The sequence below is a fragment of the Doryrhamphus excisus genome, linkage group LG20 (assembly GCF_037039965.1).
Source record: "Doryrhamphus excisus strain RoL-2023G ecotype Guam linkage group LG20, RoL_Dexc_Guam_v1.1, whole genome shotgun sequence".
Classification (NCBI taxonomy): domain Eukaryota; kingdom Metazoa; phylum Chordata; class Actinopteri; order Syngnathiformes; family Syngnathidae; genus Doryrhamphus; species Doryrhamphus excisus.
This window is the reverse complement of record NC_136376.1, coordinates 13866842-13889651: the sequence shown is the minus strand read 5'-3', so window position 1 is coordinate 13889651 and position 22810 is coordinate 13866842. Positions and strand designations below refer to the sequence as shown.

The 22810-nt window shown below is 39.8% G+C and overlaps 1 protein-coding gene across 1 annotated transcript; it reads right to left on the bottom strand.

The window, feature by feature from the left end:
* Nucleotides 1-98: 98 nt before the first annotated feature.
* prim2 (DNA primase subunit 2) lies at nt 99-22458 on the bottom strand. The gene is made up of 14 exons (XM_058059112.2): nt 22315-22458; nt 21584-21733; nt 20779-20891; nt 20474-20568; nt 18814-18934; nt 18187-18282; nt 16541-16678; nt 14179-14246; nt 11931-12003; nt 11651-11836; nt 5475-5601; nt 4145-4227; nt 3724-3792; nt 99-3165 (listed from the first exon to the last, which is right to left on the bottom strand). The coding sequence occupies exons 2-14, from the start codon at nt 21726-21728 to the stop codon at nt 2926-2928; spliced, it is 1554 nt and encodes a 517-aa protein (XP_057915095.2). The 5' UTR covers nt 21729-21733; nt 22315-22458; the 3' UTR covers nt 99-2925.
* Nucleotides 22459-22810: the final 352 nt, after the last annotated feature.

The window sequence follows — 22810 nt, the reverse complement described above, 5'->3', positions numbered from 1 at the left end:
ATTTGGTTTTTGAGAAAGAAAAAAAAAATCCCCAAAAAACGCTCCTTTTGTCTCAGTATTTTGCAAAGTGCCGTAAATTAATTAAAAATGAAAGTAAACCCTTGTTTATTGCATTTAATTGGTTCCAGACTTAACTGTGATAACTGGGAAATACAGTTCCTTATTTATGAATGGAATATTTTGTAGTTGGAGCATAGAAAGCCTATTTATGACCTTCTAAATATGTTCACATTATGAGAAGACTGTACATGATATAACACCCCTACAGTCACCATGACACTCATATTACATATTATAGAACATATAATAATAAATGAAATCCTATTGTTCCAGCAATCAAATCTGGTGCTTGTGTGTCTCGCCAAACATTGATTTCACATCGGCGCCCTCTACAGGTGTGGTACTCGTGCCCCCAAGACACCATATTTTGACAGTGATTTGCTACAACACACAATACAGATCTGTGATTCTACTGCAGTGGTGTCCAAACTGTAGCCCGCGTCTGTTTGTACAGGTTGTTCCAGTAATGATAGTGTTTGTCTAGTTCTAATAATAATTATAATAATCATAATAGTTCTAATAATAATTATAATAATCTAATAATAATCTAGTCTGTTTTTCCATTATTGGCCTGTGGCACATTCTAAAAATATCATTTAACAAGACAACTTTCATCAACTTTTCAAACAAAACAGCAGCAAAAATGGACAAATGAGCAGTAATTTTACCAAAACTAAGTAAAACCATGAACAGAAAATGCCATACATTTATTGTAATATGATGAGGAAAACATAATTTCAGTAACAGAATGTTTGAATATTAAAGAAAAAGATGTTCCTTATAATGTTGTGATATTATGAGAAACAAAACAACAAAGTGTCGTTTGTGGAAAATGGGGTTGCAAAATACTAAATTGAAATAGTTATAGTTAATAGTTAAGAAAAAAGCTATATACTTTTATAATTAATAAATTCATATCACGGGTAAAATCATGTCATTTTGGTAGCATACAAATGAAATATTAAAAAACAATTTTTTAAAATATTAAGTTGGCAAAAAAGTGAAATACAATTGGAATAAAATTATGTTGTGAAAATATTTACCAAGATTATTTAAGAAGAAAGCAGACATATGATGAAAAAAGAGCAAAAAATGAAAATGAAAAAAAGAGTGTAATTTGTAAAACGTGTTCATACTAATACCCCTTTTCACCTATATCACAAAACTCATGTTTTTTTTTTCAAATATCTACAGTATAACTTCTTCACATACAGTACGTGTTCCATGTGTTGGCCTTGTGGCGTTCGGAGACCCCTGCTTGATTTAGTTGATTATGCCCAGCAGAAAGGACACGAGTACCTAATGTTGTGGCCAGTATATTTGGGGGGGCTGCACGGCGGTCGAGTGGTTAGCGTGCAGACCTCACAGCTAGTTCAATTCCACCCTCGGCCATCTCTGTGTGGAGTTTGCATGTTCTCCCCGTGCATGCGTGGGTTTTCTCCGGGTACTCCGGTTTCCTCCCACATTCCAAAAACATGCTAGGTTAATTGGCCACTCCAAATTGTCCATAGGTATGAATGTGAGTGTGAATGGTTGTTTGTGCCTTGTGATTCGTGAGGATAAGCGGTAGAAAATGAATGAAATGAATGAATGGAAACGATACGGGAATTAAACTAAGGAGCTGCACAGGTAATTCTAGAGGAAAAGCTTATAATTCATAATCCACCTCAACCACATGAAAATCTAAAATGATCAATCAAACAGATATACCGTACAACAAACGGTGTTATTTTTAATGTTTTAGTGGTCGGCGCTTTAAGACACACAATAATGTAATATGGAAAAGAAGATGATGCAGAGTAAGAGATGCGTAACACAGCAGTGTGATTAAAATTCAGCTTGCCTATACAGTAGTATTATGTAGATGCAAAAAGACCTTCTTGTCAGCATGTTACAAAGGTGTTCTGCCCACACCATGTAGCAACCGTACCAACGACGAAGGTCACGACTAATGATTGCAAATCCATTCTGAGAAGATCAACTGGCAGCTTTTTCTAATAGCGGAGTCGTGATCTACCAAAAAAAAAAAAACCCATCAATGTCCTCTTAGTGACGGCACCAGTTACCCACAAATCCTCCACGTTAAGCACCATGCTCGGCTCTTAAACCCAACACAAGCTACGGTTTGAGCAGCCTGTTCTAATGTTGGTGAAACGTCAGTGTTGAATAGCAAGGAGTTCTGGTCCAATACTGTCTTGGCATAGAAAAGCTGCTTGATTTTGAATGTTCAACACCACCAGAAATGATTAAATTACACACTAAATTAATCATTAAACTACACTCAACCATTCAAGGCAACGCTCCTTTGGCAAATCATATTTGTATGCATACAATAAAGGGCTGACTCTAATTGGATCTCAAAATTCTAATGGTGTTAAAAAAAATAAATTGCAAAAAGTGCAGATAAGCGTCTGAAAACCGCACGTCCTGAAAAAGCAAGATTAGGCTGCTTTGCCAACACGGCACACACAGACAAAGCGCTACTCTAGCGGGACAAAAGGTTCCCGACTTTTAGACAGCCACCATTTTTCACAAATTATTAAAACGAGGAAAGGAAAGGAAGAAAATTTGCCAGCAAGACCACGTCTGCGAGGAATATATTGTGCACCGTGAGGCAATATTCTTGGGGAAGGCAGCATAATACAACTACGGGGAATTGTTTATTTCCATATAACCATACAACGTCCTGCCACCATTCATCCACATTCCTGCCAGCAAATACAAATGACATTGGTAATAAGGCAGCTGGCCTCACCAGGACTACATTTTCACCAAAGCACCATAAAGTACACTTCAAGGTGACCCCAGAGCCCAATGCCGTTAGATGGATAAGTTTATATGTATAGAAATAGACGAATAAGCGAATCAGGCATCCTGAAAGTATGAGTCCAGGTCTTCTGTAATCTCGGAACAATCTTGCGATGCACTGGTGTTGACCGCCGCCTTTTCTTGAGTAGCAGCAGAGTTTCTGGCAGCAGAGTTGTTACCCTGCGACCTCTGCGGGGTGTCCGTCTCTTGCTTGATGTCCTTGCCTCCCCCCAAAGTCTTCTGGCTCTCCAAAAAGTACTCGTTAGGGTGATTAAGGGAGAAGTTGGCATCCTCTATCTGGAGAAATGCATTCATTCAAGGTTAGCTTGCAATGAAATAGCAGATGCTGGTAAAGATACGGTATTGTATGCATATCGCTTTGTTTACCAACAAAACATGTGATGACATTTGGTCTGCAGCTTCAATGTGACTGAGTAACATTCATTCCTTCATTTTCTATGCCGCTTGTCCTCACTAGGGTCGTGGTCGCTATCCTCACGTTTCCGTGTGGATAGCCCCTTCAGTGCATTAGCACTTCTTCATAGTTAAAACAGTGATATCAATACAATCTATGAAATAATGAATGCACTGTTAAAAGTAGTCAACAGTTTGCATTGCAGTAGCTATGACGGACTACATTGTTTCTAATATTTCCCTCTTCCGTGTAGCTCAATATGGAGTAATGCTGAGTGCAGCATCAACACATATTGGAATAAATAATTCAACGGTGCAATAAAATCCTGTAAAATGTACAGACGTTAGCTATCAGCAGAAGGTATGAGGGACATTTGAGGATAAAGATCAAGCCTCAGCTTCTCCGTGGTAACATCCAATTTAAAAAATATATTGACTTACATTGTGTGTCAGCTCAAAGTACTTCTGGCAGGCCAGCTGATAGTGCATCCCTTTGACCAACTCCAAAATCTGTAGGGACAGGGAAGAAAAAGTCATGATGTTTACAAAAACAAACATGTCTTCCCCGCAGATATAATTAACAAACTGACAGGTATATTGAGGATTTTTCTTAGATTAATGAGTTGACCTTTAGTTGAATTAACTTTGGAGCCAATTACAGATTTTGTTTTTGTTGAATGGAACATTAAGCACCGGGATGGATTGCCATTGGAATAAACACAGATTCAAGAGTAAGAATGAAGAAAAGCACGGAAAGCTGTCGCCTCATTGGCACGGCTGTGAAATCAATAACTACAGCAGGTGGCGATGGCAGCGTAGCGGGGATCAGGAGCGACAATGTAGGCCTGAGGACTCCGCCTACCTGATTGATCCCACTGGGGGACACCTTGTAGAACTGAAGCTTCTGCTTGAGCAGCTCGGGGTCACTGTGTCGAAATGGACATCCTGGAACACACAAGAGGAGCAGGAGGACATGAGCAAGACTTTTTCAAAAGGTGTTGGAGTGTGTCTGTGGGATTTGTTTGGGCCATTCATTCGGAAGAGGTCAGAGGTCACAAATGCTTGGTGTTTAAAGATTCTCACTCTCAATTTCTTGCACGCCAAAATCCAACCATGCCTTTATAGACCTTGCGTTGTTCCCATTGCATAAAATTGCTCAAAATACCGTATCCAATTCTATATTTTGTGCTTTTAAGTTTTCGAAAGAGGGAGCAAAACTGGTGGGGTTTGTGGCAACGGAATTTTGGGGCTTTTTGGGTTCCGACACTGAAGATGACAACAATAGTGGTTTTAATGTGGAAGGAGGAGAATGAGGACAGCGATGACAGGTTGGCTACTGTTTAACCAGTCATGTTAACACGTACTATCAGCACAGTACACATGGTTCTTTCTCTTTGAATCTAGTGGGCGTGGCTTATATTCACGTGTGGTCAATAGTCCGGAAATTACGATACCGGCCTTTTATTTTTATATTTCTCCACCGGGAGGTGCGACTGAGTCCCATTCAAAGCATGCAGAAAAATGTCACACCATTCTTTCTGCAAGGTCCCGCTTGATGGATGAATGAATACCATTTGTGTGTGTGTGTGTCTAATTCGCATCTGTGTAATCATTTATTTTTTGCACTTCATTATGTTCCCCAAGCGTGAGGCAGGCTCTGGGGAAGCTTGTAAAAGAAAGTGAAAATTAAAACATAGTGGAATTAGACATCGTAAAACACACAGTGGAGTCATCAACATTGGTTGACTGCATGCCCGTTACAAGCTGCTCAAACGCCACGGCCATCATGAAGGCTAAAGATGTCAAATGATCTTCTATTGTGAAACATCCTCCTCAACCTTCTCTCGCTCCTTTGCAACGCCCATTCCGGTGTGCAAGACAACCACAGGGATAAAAGTAAGGAGTTCCCGTTTTTTTGCATTTCTTTTTTTCTTTATTTTTTCCGTTTTGTTTGTTTTTCCAAGCAGACTGAGGGTGTGTAAGGTGGAAAAAAATAAATACCGCATATTTTACAGCAGTTTGCGAGAAGTTGACAGCAACAGGACAACAGACAGGACATATAAAGTGGGACCAAGGTGTCTATCCTCACTAGGGATTGATTAATGAATTGATGATCCAAAAGTTTTTTTCCATATCATGTACCTCAAATGTAGTATCTGCTTCAATGTTCCATCTAGCAGCTGTCAACTCACCATGATGGTCGCCTTGGCTGGGTGGGTTTGACAAAATCACCTTCATGCAGCTGTAGGGGGTGTAGTCTGTCCTCTTGCCTTCTTTGCCAAACATGTGGCGGATGCTGTAAGCGTACTGTTTGTCAAACTGAGGAGAAAAAAAAGGGAGCGAAACAAGGGAGGACGGGGTGAGGGGGGACAAGGTTGGGGTGAAAAGAGATGTTGTTATACATCATGTCAGTGTTGACGCTGTTGTTGTCCCTCAAAGAAATATGAAGCTATTAGATGGAACCTGTGGTGGCGGTGAAGCTAGCGGAGTGGTGGCTAACAGCCATTTTCCTGCCCATGCTTTTGTCTTAACATAGGAATTTCCATGCATGCTTCAAAAGAATGTGACGGAGCGCCTTTGTGCAGCCATTAAAAGTGAATTAAGGTTTCCCGCCTCTAAAACTCAAATAGTATATTGCTTCTACATTCTCACATAAACACATGCAATAACCCATTCATGATGCAATAAAGCCCTTGAACTTGCTAATGTAACAATTTAAGCATGGCAATTTAAAACGCATCAAGTCTTCTCCAAGTACAATAAATCTCTTATTAATTATTGAGAGGCTCTCTGGATTCATGAGAGGCAGCCTCTGGAGTCTAAGAATCCCCACCTCCTTTATGAAGATGAACTTTGACACTCCGCTGCCAGTTAGGTGTGTTTAATGGCTATTCAACATCAAATTAGAACATAAAAACCTCATGTGCCAGATGATGTCATACTGTATCTTCCAGGTAAGACTAAACTGGAAGTACAGCAGGGGATGGTTGACCCCCAGTTTTTACATTTTCCAATAAAAATATAAAATTTAAACTTCAAAAGTCAACAACAATATTGGAACGTATAAACTATGTAGTCACTCTTAACACTGATTACCGTGTGAGTCTCTTCACATTAACACTACACAGCTGACATTGGCTGTCCTACACGTATATCATCCAATACCGATACATACAATACAGCAGCACTTCCCTCAAACTAATGTCAGATTACATCTGATGTAATGAATTAACACATTATGTTTGTGTCAGATAACAAAATACTGCAAAACATTAAATTAAACAATGCTGGTAACTATACAAGTTGGAAACTGCACATTTCTATGTGGCACAAACACCCGTATGAAAAGTGTAGAGTATGGCATTCTGGAGTAATGCAATAAGTGTCGCTTATCATTTTGCTGCAGGGATGCAAGCTGCATGTGACTCCTTTTGTGATTCTTCCAGTGGTGTGATATTAGATTACAAGTATTGAAGGAAGATACCTTATCCCCCCTCGCAGCACTTTACAATCATTGTAAATTGCATATTTACAATCCCAAGGCCAAACTGAGCATACTACTGAGCTAGCAAGCTCATTGCTGTGTGGAGCATGTCATCAGTTGTGTGCTGATATCTTTATCGGCAGAAGAAAATGATACATATTTGGTTCATATATATAATGATAATGATATATAATGATACATACATTTGGTTCATATACAGTAAAGTCTCGTTATATCGATATTCTCGGGAGTCAGAAAAAATACCGATATAACCGGACTATCCATATATCCGATCCTGCGCCGAACTGCATTAAAAGTGGGCAATAATGCACTCGACATTGTTCTATTGTATACAACAATGTCGAGCAGCTTAAATCAATCTTTGCTTAAGGATTTCAATACCAAAAAAGAACTCGGCGAACGGCTGGGAATCGGTGTGTGTGCTGCGCTCTGGTGGTGGAAGTGTGAAAAATAAAGTTGACTGGAAGCAGCCGTTCGCCGTGTTCTTTTTTGGTATTGAAATCCTTAAGCAAAGATTGATTTAAGCTGCTTTTGTATCGATATGAGCAGACCAAATTGGCTGGCGGGAGATGAAAAGGGCATCGTAGTAACCGGATTATCATTATAACCGGGTATCGTACTAACAGAACTAATATCATAAAAGACTACAAATTTGCCGGGAAATGAAAATAGTATCGTAATAAGTAGTAATTCGTTATAACCGATATCGATATAACGAGACTTTACTGTATATAATGATATATAATGATACATACATTTGGTTCATATATGAACAGAGATCTCATTAATTTACCAATATTGGCATTGGCTGATACTAATGGCCGAGTTAATCCTTTATATTCGCTGAGTTGAAACGTCACAATTTCTTTTAATTTTGGTTGAATTCAAATTTGAACCCCCCCCCGATGTGTTGCCATAATCAAATGCAAAAGTTAATAATACGAGTTAAGGGCAAACTTAACAGTCCATGTACTGCTGATGGGGCCCGGGATGGGAAAAATTAGTTTAGAGTTTGTCATTTAATCTCCAACTGTGATAACGATAATCCTGGATGTACCCTAATTTAGCTGACCTCTGGAGGAGTTTAAAACATCTAACAGGGAGGGGGAAATTAAAAAAAGGGGGTACAAAAGCTGCATTAACAGAGCAGAGACGCATCTCGTGCAGCATCTTGGCTCATGAGCTCTTGATCATCCACCCCCCCTTTGCATGAGGACGCATTTACAAAAACCTACGGCGTTGCACACAGCGAAATAGGACACAATCAAAGGGATTATGTGCAAGTGTGTATGTATAAACTTGGCATAGGTTCTTAGGCACAGTCCATAGTGACTGATCTCCCTCTAGGTCCAATCTGTCTTGGATGTAATTTCATTAAAATACTTCCATTGATAATCTACACCACAGGCATTTGCACACACAAACAAGGTACGAGATTAATATAGAACAGACAAGTTGTACAAGTAAAAGTTACACTTTTTCCAAGTCATTCCAGGACACAGTGTACAGGGAGTCTTTAGAACTGAAAAAATTCTGCGGCTATTTGCATTATACCAACACAAAAGGAGTATTTCTTCCAATCCCAATATGTAACTTGACTTGTCTAGTGGGTATGCTGTACTGTGTTGTGTATCAAGTGACCCATGGTGGCAGTGATATGATATAACAAACACAGGTGCAATCTATTGATGGCCTTTTGATTTGATTGAGTCCCATCGTTTTGCCATTCATCCATGACCATCGCAACATGTTGCAGCATGATAATGCATGGGACCGTGTTGGAAGGCTCTGTACACAATTCCTGGAAGCTGAAAACATCCCAGTTCTTGCATGGCCAGCGTACTCACCAGACATGTCACGTATTGGATTGGCATATATGGTATTTCAGCAAATGGGTTTCACACCGACTCTACATATGGCTAGACAACACATTTTGGAGTGGCCTTTAACTCATTCGCTACCAAAGATGCATTTCTGTTTTGTTTTTGTTTTTTTTTTACCAGACTGCTTGCTCCCAAAGACGTATTTATAAGGGCTCAGACAGCATCTCTCTCATAGAAATACATGTACTGCAGAAACCAGGAAGTGAAAAGGCTTTCATTTTAATGCAGACCTACCTACATGTACAAATTGATAGTACTTAACATGCAATTTGACTCAAGACTATGCTTGTATACTCTCCAATTTATTACATTTTCCTGTTGTTTCAAGTACAGTGCGGATGAATAAATAAATACCAGTTTCTCTAGTATTTCAAATCAGGGTATTTCAGTATATCAAGCTAAGTGGGGGAGGGGGTGGCGAACAGGCAGTGACGTTGAGTGTTAGCCTACTGTAGGTTACGGATGCAACAGTAGCTTGTGTTAGGCCTGTTTTAAGATCATTCAAATCTGCAAATGTAAGCCCGTTGTTCTAGCAATCAAGTCTGGTGCTTGTGTGTCTTATAGGACATTACAGTAACATTACTGACAACTAGTGACCGGTGTAGCATCTTTGAATGCATCTTCTAAATGCCTCATATTTGTAATTTACTTAATTTAACCATTTATAATCTTGCAAATTTCTAATTTGCTGAAATATGCATATTTCTGACTAATAATAGGACATATATATAATAACAAGAGTATGATTTATTAATGATTATTATTATTATTATTAATGGAAAAAACCATGATACAGTGAAACCTTGAAATTGGAAGTGCAACGTGGCGAGGGATTACTGTGTTGTGTTAATTGCAGACGTGACATTAGGAACCATCATGACGATCATCTTTGTAAACACGCCTATAAAATGATCTAGATTACGTTTTTCTTCCCGTGTAAAAAAAATAAATCAGATGAATTATTACAAAGTGGTAATATAAAAAAGTGCACTGGTAATAAGAGAGCGTGTAATGCATATTTACAACTGTTGTTGCAAAGACACCGCAGGAAATCCTGGCTGTAAAATGAATATTGCTGTCAAGTTGTGTAAATCAATAAAGTCAATTAAACCAACAGCCAAGGCCTGCACAACACAAACAGTATGATGTTCCAAATGTGTTGCCACACACATGCAGCACATAGAGTTCCCACCATCAAATTCTTCTACAAGAACAATGCATAGCATGTACAGATTTCATCACCCCCCCCCCCCCCCTCCACACCCATCTCTCCCTCCGGGCCTCCCTTTCGGCATCGCTGGCGCCCATCGCTCCACCACGCGTGTCGCATACTAATGAAGCGACTTTGTGCAGCCCACCACAAAGACCAGACTCCTAACACACACACACACACAGAGCGAGTGCATGGCAAGCTGGTCATTGCTGTGTCGTGTTGTAATGCACAAAAAGACCACCGTCACACACCCTGGGAATTGAACATAGAGTAAAAGACACCTGTACTGTGACAGCAGTGCACTGGAGTATTCACATGAGTCTTCCTGACAACCAGATGGTGGAAGACACGAGGGACGGCGGGAGAAAACTGATGAGCAAGTTGTTAATTATTCCGCTGGAGTGTTTTTTGGATGGCAGCAGGACATTGAGGCATAACGCCCGACATCATTTGTGTTTTTTAGCAAGCACAAAACTAACAAACCATTACTGACATAGCTGAAAATGGATTTTCACAGATGAGCTATGGAACCACATCTGTATTTCTCCCACAGGTATTATATTACACTCCAATACAGGTGCAAGCAGTGAGACCTATTCTTTACAATATGAATGAAGAACGACCTGAATTTGCATCTATCACAGCCGAGACAGAATACACTGCATCTTGTTTAGAGTAAAGGTTTTTTTTTTTTTTTTGCTTTTGGACTTCACTATAGCACTTCTAGGTATTTACTTACACTTATGTACTTACAAGCATGAGGTGTACAAGCTGGTATTATACTGTATCTGTAGATGACGCCTAATTTATTGGCCGTGACGCATGTGCATATAATTTTTATGAATTCTGCCACCCCAGACGAGCCCCATAATAATGTGTTTATGGGGACGCCTAACAGATGTTGTTGAAAATTAAACTCTGAAACTGGTGCGTGGAATTGCTGGGGTTATAGTTAGTGAACACAAAGCCATCAGATAGCGGTGTATTGTATGCGCATTATTTTTGTTAAATACACTCAATGTCTCTCTCTGATATTCACAGAAACTATGGATGTCATGATTTTCCACAATCACAGTGTATGCATCAATTAATTATAATCACTATTTGGTATGGTATGAAATTTGCTCTAAATTCTTTAATACTTGGGGTTAAAAAGTGAATGATGTATCAAATTAAAGTTCAGGTCATGTCTTATCAGATTAATTAATCACCGACTTTAGCCTAACCTCTTCATTCATTCATTGTTTCAACCAGTGTTGGTTGCATTTTATTCAAATAAAATGTGAAAACATGCATGGCTCTCACTGGGAAAAAGTTTGGACACCCCTTTTAAGGACCAATAGAGCAGGTGGGTTAGGTTTATCAAAGCAATAATAAATAAACAACTAAGCTACAGACCAACATCCCATTGTTTTTCCCCTTTTGCAAGACTAGCTGAAAAATGATGTATTCCCCGAATAAATATTTAATAGTGAAAGAACACACTTTCTACCGCTTTCCTCTTAAGTCTAAAACAATGAAGTGATAATTGATTGTTGACTTTGTGGATTCATTTTGTAGAGCCTGTGTCAAATGTAAAAACCACTAATATTGTGCTTTCAAAACATAATGTGGACATGCAGACAGTCCTGAGTACTTAATGACCAAAGACGTCCTTTTCAGCAAAGCAACACCATTAGTATGTCAGTCCGCTTGAAGGCAGTTGAAAACAGCAATCAAAATCACTCGACTCATTGAACAAAACCGTCAACAAAAACAAAGTATTACCCTGTCTGCATCCACTTTGCCTCGAATAAATTCCGACCTCCAGAACTGCAGTGCCTGCTCTAGAGAGAGGCCGATGCCTTTGAGGAAGAGGCCGTACTGCATGCGGCCACCGTGGCGGAGATGATGGTTCTCTCTTAAGGCCTGATGAAGCTGCCTCATGCACAGGGGGAAGGACTTGCCTGAGAGCTACAGGTGGACATCAACAAGAAAGAAAGATTATTTATTTATTCATGTTCTCCTCTTTTTTTGTACCACAGAAACAACATAAAAAGCAACTTACCGAATCTATTTGTTCCAAGGAGATTTTACCAACATTTTTCTGGATGCTGTAGTCCTGTCCCAAATAGGCATTGCTGTGAAAGAAAAAGGTGAACATATGGGAGTACAGTTGGATTTTATTTGTGCACCAAATCACAAGTAAGCAGTGTTGGGCCAGCAGTTTTACGTATCATAATCACCAACATCATTACAATGTAGTCAAACTTTGGTTTTGCCCCAGTTTTCATGTTTCGTTTTTTTGTCAAAACCCTCCAGCAACATTTTTTTCCTTGGTTTTGGTACAGTATTACACAGAACAAACTAGTCCAATTATTCTGTACTGTATTGTTCCACAAAATCAAGTGGCCAAACAAAGCAGTTGCTGACTCGTGGTCCGTACATTTTTTCATTGCGCATAACTGCTATATAACCTGCCATGGGGCCAAAGAAAGTGACACTGTTGAATTTGATCTTTCCAGAAAGACATTCACATCAAGTTCCACCCATTCGTCATTTATTATTATTTTGATTTATTTTCTTCATGTAAGCCTACACATCTTCTCTATGTACACGTTTTGCTCATTTGAGACATTTTAGGGGTTTTCTATGGGAAAAATCACCTTGGTTTTCATCAAAGATTTAGGAGGAAATTAATAGAAAAAATAAAAAAAGTTTTACCAACATTTTGCTTTGGTTCTCATACACTGTCTCGGTTATTATGTAATATTGCACAGAAACTGTTTTACACTTCGGCACATTAAAATATCTGGTAGTGACGTGGATAATGTGGACATACCACTCCTAGCATTGCTTGTTTATTCAGCCATTTCGGATCACACACCCAACACCAGATCTCACAATGCTTAGTTAATGCAATATTCCGGTATCTTGATAGGCTCATTAATTTGACAAACTCACAAACTAGACTGTTCCATCCTGGCAGAAAAAAACAAAAACAAAACAAGGAAGGTAAGGTGGCAAAAGGGGTAAAGGTCTCTCCCCCCGCCTCACCACCCTCTTCAGTAAAGGTGAAAGTGATTATTTTCTTCGCCGATTAACTTCAAGCTTGTTTTTTCGATTAATCAAGTAGAAAGTCTGTTAGAATCTAGACCAGTGGTTCACACTTATTTGCTGTTCTGCTCCTTTCCCCGCTGGGACATAAGGGTTTTCACGACCCCCCAATTTAAAATACTATCGAGAAACCGATATTTATTTATTCATGTGCAGACCGAACTCCAAACTCAAACCAGGAAAATGCAATAAAATGGAGAGCTGTGAAGCATACAGGCGTATTCAAGATAATAAAAAACAACTGAATACCAAAATGGTTGTTGATTAATTGGATAACCGATTAATCGTGTATTAATTGTTGCAGTGCGATGTTTATTTATCAATTTTGTTTATCGTATTTCACAGTGTTTTCCCGCACGTGTCTATAAAATACATTTTTATTGCTATAAAAACAACAAACTGAAGAAAGTTTCAATGGAAAGTGGGTTTATTCAGGGTAGAATCGTTTGTAATCTGCTGTCATGTTACAGGCCGTCGGAATATTAAGGTAAAATGGCAGTCATTTAGGTGAAAAAGTAATAGGAATGACTGGAATGACTTTATGCAATGCATGAATCCTGTGCGCCGCTAGTAAGTGCTATGATTGCCACATTAACCTCACCTCAAATCTTAAAAAGAACCACGACCTTAAAGGCAGTTAATCAATATCGGTAGATTTTGGCAATCTCAAGCGGCAGTGCTTTTCATCACATTGTGCTTCGCCACCAGAGAGATTAAAGGCCTGCCCACTAACTCTCATCACAACAATGAGCCGACATGGCTTCCTCCGCCCAATTAATGTGATTCTCTTTATCACAAAGACGCCACCCTCACTGTGTTCTGAGCTGTTCTATTTAGGTATTGATTTGTCCATGAAGTCGTGGTTTTGCTCAAAAGAGTGTTTTGTCGGTAATACAAGGCAATATTTAAATGAACGATTATTTGCTTTTTAATTGATTCGAACAATAGTGTGGATTGATGTGCTGCTTTGAGAAAACGCAGCTCATACTGTAGTCCGAGTTATGAAAAACGTCTTGTCTTGTGTGTGCTCTTCCACGGTTTATTTGCTGTTTGTGTGTACTGCGTGTACCGCATCTGCACTTGCAGGACCAGGAATGCCTCTTGGGTGCAAAGAATCAATTCCACAACAGCGCTTTTTTGGGGGGTGTTGGGGAAGGGGGTGGAAGGGTCAGCTAAAAGTTATGAATCCCGCTGCTTACCTGAGGTGTTTAAGCAGTGGCTGGAGCCGTTCATCAGAATGCACCGCCGGTAGCGAGCGAGCCGTCAGCTGTAGGGAAGATTGGCATCTCTTGAGTAATGGCAAACAGGGTGGGTCGAAGGATGAGAACAGCCAACACGGCGTTTGAGTGCAAAGATTAAGTACCGTGGAGGGCATTAATTACAACACAACAACATGGATTTGTAGCTTGGCTTATATAACCTTTTTCTTTGGAAAACTGGCATGCAAAAAAATGAAGAAATTATGCAGTTGATGAAATTGGAAACACTTTCTGGATTTCACTGTGACCTGGTTGTAATTAATTGATTAACTCAGCCTATGGATCCTTGTAAACACAGCTCCTATTTAATGAATGTGTCTGACGCTAATCAACAGTGGGTAAAGTATTGCACATATTGCCACAAAACGCTTCAATTTGAGCAGGAGGCTTTCATGCTTTTTAAGAGTGCTACATTTTCTGCACCAGCGCTCAATGTCCCCAGTGGAGGACATTACACATAGTTACATTGGTTTCTCATTTGCTTCTCCTATTTGAAAAAGAAGGCGAGCAGTCCCATGACAAGGATGTGCAGGCCAACTTAGCAAATAATAGCAGTAATTGCCATTGAACCAGGTTTGATTCTCCTTGTAGTGCCTCTCCTCTTGCAGCCTTTCCTGCTTTGTATACAACACTTGGCTACATTTTTGGTTCATTGTGTTGGCAGTCATGTTGTGATATTGTCCAATCTTGTAAATGGAAAATATGATGAAGATTTCCATAACGGCTGCACAGCGGTCGAGTGGTTAGCACGCAGACCTCACAGCTAGGAGACCCGAGTTCAATTCCCACCCTCGGCCATGTCTGTGTGGAGTTTGCATGTTCTCCCTGTGAATGCGTGGGTTTTCTCCGGGTACTCCGGTTTCCTCCCACATTCCAAAAACATGCTAGGTTAATTGGTGACTCCAAATTGTCCATAGGTATGAATGTGAGTGTGAATGGTTGTTTGTCTATATGTGCACTGTGATTGGCTGGCGACCAGTACAGGGTGTACCCCGCCTCTCGGCCGAAGACAGCTGGGATACCCTCGTGAGGATAAGCGGTAGAAAATGAATGAATGATTTTCATAACCTCTTATTGCAGTCAATTGGTTCCAGACCCGGACGAGATAAGTGAATTTCCCGGACAAGGACCTTTCCACTCGTATCACCCAATATTATACATAAAAAGGCGTAAATAGGTCATTTAAAACTCACGCTCGTGTGTGTTGCTGTAAATGCATTGCAGAGTCGAGTGGGAGGTGGACAGGAAGTGACATAGGTTATTAGAGTTGAGTTTCAGCCACAACAGTAGCCTGTGTTTTAATTAGGAATTTCCGTGATTGATTATTGTGAGGCTTGTGTGTCTCACCCAACATTACATAACATAACTGACACCGAGTGACCGGTGTAGAGTACTACATATCATCACAGCATCTTGAATGCATCTTCAGAATTGCTGCGCATCCATCCATTTTAATACCGTATATGGTTGCGTATCCTAGCTGTCTTTGGGCGAAAGGCGGGGTACACCCTGGACTGGTGGCCAGCCGATCACAGGGCACATATAGACAAACAACCATTCACACTCACATTCATACCTGCGGACAATTGGAGTGGCCAATTAACTTAGCATGCATGTTTTTGGAATGTGGGAGGAAACCCACGCACACGGCGTGAACATGCAAACTCCACACAGAGATGCCCGAGAGGGGAGTCGAACCAAGGTCTCATAGCTATAGTACAGTACATATGTTCAGAACTATCAAACAATGTTGTTTGTGTTTTCCCAGCACCACTACATAACTGGACTGTTGTCTCCTCATACTTTTAACACAAAAGGCCTCCAGCTTCCCTCAAAACTTCCCCCAAAACCATTGTGTTGCATGATGTTGCATGCGCCTGGGGGCATTCAGTGTGTCTACAACAACAGCATGCACAAGATTATTGTATCTATGTGCGTGGGGGTGGATATAGACTTGCTATGCTTGGCCTAGCCTGCAGATATCTTGTGTCATATGTGCATACTCGTTTCCCTCATTTGAACCCTGTGTTTCTTCACTAAGCCTCGGGGCAATAAGCAAACAGGCAGAGCTGCAGCACAAAGACGAACGCATTCAGTATAACAACAGCTATTGTAAATACTGCATAGCCCGTGCAGTATGATTCACAGAAAACAGTCAGTGACAGGTGTGGTTGAATCACTGACCATTGCGACCCCGGTCTATTTATTAGCATGCACTCCTTGTTCATAGCAGCAATTTTCCCACTATCCTTCTACACAGCTTTATAGTCATGTCAAACATTTCAGAGCTGCAGGTACTTACTGCAAGAGCTTTGGACAGCCTTGTGCGAAAATCATTTAGCACAATGGTGACAATATCCTGATGTGGGATGTATACGTAGCCTGCCTTTAGGTACACTTTCCTGGTTCGGACCAGATCCAGAGCATCTTGAAAAGGCACCTGAAAAGCAAGAAATGTAGAAGAGGAGGGTTTTTATTCAAATTCATCATATCAATTCAACATATGCATGTAGGGAGTCAAGACATGAATGGCTTTGGAGCATTCATAGCTTAAAAGGATTTACTGTGTCCAAGGTAATAATTATTGGTAAGACTTAAAATGTCAATTTACAGTTTATGACTTGGTGATTACTAGTCAGTATGCAATCATGGGCAAAAACACTGGCACTCCAGATAATGCACCACTTCTTCCAGACAATTGTAACAATTATAAGTGCTTAAACGTAATGTTCATGCCGCTTCATTTATATTTCCATGCCGCTTATGCTCACTAGGGTCGCGGGATGTTGGAGCCTATCCCAGCTGTCTTTGGGCGAGAGGCGGGGTACACCCTGGACTGGTGGCCAGCCAATCACAGAGCACATATAGACAAACAACCATTCACACTCACATTCATACCTATGGACAATTTGGAGTCGCCAATTAACCTAGCATGTTTTTGGAAAGTGGGAGGAAACGGGAGTACCCAGAGAAAACCAGAGAAAAAAGCCAAATCTGATATTCCACACAGAACCCCAAAAATGGACTGGACAAAATTATTGGCACCCTCAACTTTGGAAAAAATAATTGAAATCAGTCGCTTCCTGTAACCTGTACATTTTGGGTTCTCCAGCCTGTTTTTTAATATGTCTGTCCGCACTGGAGTCCACCTGGGACTCCTACCATAGCGTCGATTTCCCTTCAAACGATGAGCTTGAATTTGTTTGGAAGTGGATGGTGGTTCTTTATCCACCATTCTAACAATGCTTTGTTGCAATCTTTTACCAATTGTTCTCTTCCGTCCACGCATATTGAGTTTGGCTACAGTGCCATGGGCTGTGACCTTCTTGATGATGTTGGCACAGTACAGGAACATTCAGATCTCTGGAGATGGACTTGCAGCCATGCTTTTTACACAAGTTTAGTTTTCAAATCCTGTGACAATTTGTCGCTCTTCTTTCTTTTCTCCATGCTCACTGTGGCGCGCACAAACACACACACACCACAAAGGTTGAGTCACCTTTTTCCCCATTTTAACTGGCTGCAAGGAGGAGTTCTAAATTGCCAGCAAGTGAGTCAATTACACATTAAAAGAGCATGGCATGCTTGCAATACAATTATTTCTTCCAATAAAATGCTAATAATTTTGCCCATTTCATTTTTGGATTTCTGTGTGGAATGAACAGATTTGGCTTTTTTGTATTGTTCCAATGCAAACAAAAGAAATAAAGCTATGAATACTGGGTGAAGTGGTGCACATGGGTACCATGACTGTATACCCAGCAGCAAAGAAGAACAGAGAAGAACAAAGCTGAACAATATCAAGAGCTACGTCCAGACATTATTACACTGCAGGAGTGTCAAAGGCTTGACAAGTTATCCTGACTTCTGAAAATACACGCTCAATGTTCTACTGTCAGAAGTGCTACACCGCCCAAGAAGTGGGTGAGAGAGATGAGGGAGACTCACTTTGTAGAAATCTTGATCCTCCACAGTGACTCCACTGACAGAGTAGCTGGAGTTGACAAGTTTTTCCTGCAGGGCTCGCTTCTCCTGGACACTAATCTGAAAAGTTAATCAATAAAAGCAAAAATTTGACATCACGGATTGAATGGACCATTAGAGCTTTTTATGTGTTAAATAAAGTTGAAATAATCAGGTTCACTATTCAGCTCCATAATATTTATAACATGCAGTATTACTATTCAGCAGAATAAAAATCCAAAGGTTGTCATTGTGGTCAAACAGCGCCATCTAGTGACACTATCTCGAACCTCTGTTGGGGGTGACTGAACTTTTGTCTGTTTTAAATAGCAATAAAACATATACAACTATCCATCCATCTACTTTCTATGCTGCTTATTCTCATTAGGGTCACAGGCGGCGCTGGAGCCTTTTTTTGAACAGTGCTACTTTGCATTTTAGCTGTATTGTTGCATATTTTTAAAAATGCATTATTAGCAACTTGGGTTGTGATGCGGGTTGTGTTTTTATGCAAATAAAATATTTTTAAAATATATTTTTTTTCCAACCAAAAATCAGCAAATTAGTGGTGCATTGTGCGCACAATGTGTGGGCATCCATAGTACATCTTACCGGATCATACTGAAGATTATTTTTGTGCATGAACTCCAGCTTTAGTTTCGGATGCAGTTCATTAAAGCGGCAACGGAACAGATCCACTTCCTGCTGTATGAACCATCGTCTGAGATCCTCCCTGTGATGATCCCATATAAAACATTTTGGTTATTATGTCGTCACACATACAAACTCATCACAACAGGCTGGATAAATGTATTAATGCCAACGAATTAAAGTCAGTATGGATACAGAGCTAACATTTCTACCTCCATGCCACTGATGCCACTAAAATTACGGAGGAAATCACTAACACTATAGATCAGAGGAAGTGTGCAGCCGCAGTATTCATGGATCTGACAAAAGCCTTTGATACAATCAATCATGACATCCTAATAACTAAATTAGAAAGGTACGGAATAAGAGGATTAGTTCTGAACTGGGTCAAAAGCTACTTAGCTGACAGGAAGCAATACGTACAACTAGGAGAATACACATCTGCAAGTTCATATATTACGTGCAGAGTTCCCCAGGGGTCAATACTGGGACCAAAACTGTTCAACTTGTACATCAATGATATCTCCAAAGTTACGAAAGACTTAAAGCTAGTATTATTTGCAGATGATACCACTGCTTTTTGTTCTGGAGGGAGTACAGACAAAATCATTAGAAAGGTCAGAGAAGAAATGGTCACACTAAAAAGATGGTTTGATGATAATAGATTGTCCTTGAACCTAAATAAAACTAAAATCATGCTGTTTGGTAACAGCAGAAAGGACACGTACCAGCAAATACAAATAGACGGTGTGGACATTGAAAGGGTGAAGGAAAATACATTTCTGGGGATCACAATAGATGAAAATATGAGCTGGAAACCTCATAGTACAAATATACAACATAAAGTGGCCAGAAATATTTCAGTATTGAGCAAAGCAAAATTTGTTCTCAATCAGAAATCACTCCACACTATTTATTGCTCTCTGGTTCTACCATATCTTACTTATTGTTTGGAAATATCGGCTAATAACTATAAAAGCAATCTTCACTTGCTAAATGTACTGCAAAAAAGGCCAGTAAGGATAATTCATAATGGCGCCTACAGAGAACATACTAACTCCTTATTTATAAAATCACAAATACTTCAACTTGCTGATATAGTTCATCTTCAAACAGCTAAAATAATGCATAAGGCTAAAAATAACCAATTAGCTAAAAATGTCATCCAATACTTCTCTACAAGAGAGGAGAAATATGATCTCAGGGAAGAAGTACATTTGAAACACTTCTATGCTAGGACTATGTTATGCTAGCCATAGCATTTCAGTATGTGGAATCAAACTACGGAATGGATTGAGTAAGGAAATCAAACAATGCACAACGATGAGCCAATTCAAGAAACAATACAAGCAGTTGATGTTTGCTAAATACAAGGATGAAGAGTCTTGAACCAGTCATGATGTGCTATATATATCACTATATTGACACTTACTATGGTACCCATTATGGCATTGGATGCTCATATCACCGAGTACTTCGGTACAAGGTGCATTATTAAAAAAAAAAAAAAAAAAACTTAAACTGTATTATGGAAAGCAGGAAGTGAACAAATGTAACAGTTACTGATTGTAAAAGTACCAGATGGAGGGGTATGTTCAAATGAAATAAAACCATTACTTACGTCTGGCAGTAGGCGAGTCTCAGAATGAAGTGGGAGATGTGGTCCTTTCTACGTTTCTCATATTCACTCAACCCACTCTGAGATTTTTTGTCATCCTGTAATATAAACATACTAGATTGTTTCGGTGCATGTGTGCCAAAAATCAGTGTGTGTGTCTGAGTACATTGTATGATGCAGGTTTTTTAATGTGTTTTTGGACACACCAGGACATGTGTAATTGGGGTTTAAGCCAGGGAATTACTGAGCCCATACTGTATATGCAGCCCTGTTCATGATGTGTGTACAGTAGTGCCAAACATACTCACCATCTCAGCTCTGTAAGGAAAGTTCAGGTTCTTAATCTCATGATTCAATTTCTTGATGTATTGGTCGGAAAGTTTGACGTAGCTCACGCCCAAATTCTCAACAGTCTTCAACACTGCAGGGAAAACAAAACATGAAAGTGAGGAAGAACATTTTTTTTCTATCAACAATAAAGAATGGGTTGTCAAAAATGTGACCGGTGACTCGCAGCACCTTGTACAAATAAAATTAAACCATAAAAACAGCAAAAATGGGAAATGTAGAGCAAAAAGTCACAATATTAATAAAAAATGTTGAAATGTTAATAATAATAATAATGAACAACCCATAGATTTGGCCATTAATGTGTATTTTTAAGTTGTTTTATAAAACAATTAAATATCAATGTGGGCTACACGATGTTCGAGTGGTTAGCACACATGGCCACGCAGCTAGGAAATCCAGGTTAAATTACCCATTAGGCATCTCTGTGTGGAGTTTGCATGTTACCCCCGTGCGTGTGTGGGTTTTCTCCGGGTACTCCTGTTTCCTCCCACATTCCAAAAACATGCTAGGTTAATTGGCGACTCCAAATTGTCCATAGGTATGAATGTGAGTGTGAATGGTTGTTTGTCTATATGTGCCCTGTGATTGGCTGGCGATTAGTCCAGGGTCTCCAGTCCAGTCTCTCGCCCAAAGACAGCTGGGATAGGCTCCAGCATGCCCGCGACCCTCGTGAGGATAAGTGGTAGAAAATGAATGAATGAATATCATAGTGGACACCCCTGCATTACAGGAATATTACGTATATACATATAAATGTCTTACATTTCAATCTCTCCACTGCGAATGTCTCAAATTCTGTAAGAGGGAGGTTTTCAAGTGGAGGTTGTCCATAGAACTGCAAAAGATGCCCATAGAGCTCCGTCTGAGGATTAACAGCAGACTTTCTCTGTCTGCCGGAAAACAGCATGTTGTCTGCAAGCAAAGGTGGATTATGACATACAGTATCAGTACCAGTGAGGAATAGCAACGTTTCTGTGACTATTTGGCATGGCAAATCAAGAAAGAGGGACTACCTAAATAATGGTAAACTATAGGTTAATTACCACATTTTACAACAAAGAATATGATTAAACTTTAAGTCACAACTGGTCTTGCTGTGGTTGTTTACAGTGCCGAACGTGGCAACATACTGAAAGGCTTTTATCTATTGATTGGATCTTATTTACCTTTACGGCAGGAGCAAAAAAGTCTAATATTTCGATCATAATACAGCAGCAGCACATTTTGTGAAGGTAGCTGGCAATCCGAGTGTAAATGTCTTATATTGGGTGAGAAACAGTTTAGCTTAACGCAGTTAAGATTACATTTATTGTAATGCTGTATACTTTTGTTGCAAACAAGACATGATACACCTAAGCAGCTTTGGGTTTACAAAGGAATAAGACAATTCTACTAGCCTTAATAACTTAGAAGCAGGGACAATAACGAACTCGAACATAAAAGCAACGCTAAGGGTCATAATATTTACAATATAATATGTTTACGTGAATTACCTAGCAAATAATGAAATCGCGTCTTCTTCCTGCTCGAATCCCGCCAAACACAGGGGGAGGGCTGTTGGAGAAACGCGGGCAATTGTTGATGAACAGATGAAATGGCCAAACCAAGAAGTCCTACTCGTTAGGCTCCGCCCCTTCTTGTCAAATGAGCACTTGTTTTGCTGTTCTCTTCGTCCCGCTATTTTTGTTCTCGTTTGAAATAAGATATCCTTCGCTGTCGTTCAAGTTTGGCGAATATTAAAAGCTATTATGTTGAAAACAGAAAAGTGAGAACAGCCCCACAACTGACGGGCCTACAAACTGCTGCATAAATACAGAATGTTAAATTTATTTTTATTTTTTTTAATACAGTTTTTATCATGTTGAGTGGCTAGATTTAGTATGAGGAATGATGGCAGCAGTGAATAAATAACCTTATAGACCGCATTGTATCGTAAAACTGTAACTTGTAGTTCTACAAACGGGAACTACAACCGCTCCCATGAGTCTC

Excerpts from the sequence above, each read along its gene's own strand:
- prim2 (XM_058059112.2), bottom strand. The coding sequence starts at position 21,728 with ATGCTGTTTTCCGGCAGACAGAGAAAGTCTGCTGTTAATCCTCAGACG. Across the intron at positions 16,679-18,186 it reads AGGATCAAGATTTCTACAAA|GTGCCTTTTCAAGATGCTCT; the intron begins GTGAGTCTCCCT and ends CTTGCTTTTCAG. Across the intron at positions 11,837-11,930 it reads CCTTGGAACAAATAGATTCG|CTCTCAGGCAAGTCCTTCCC; the intron begins GTAAGTTGCTTT and ends GTCCACCTGTAG.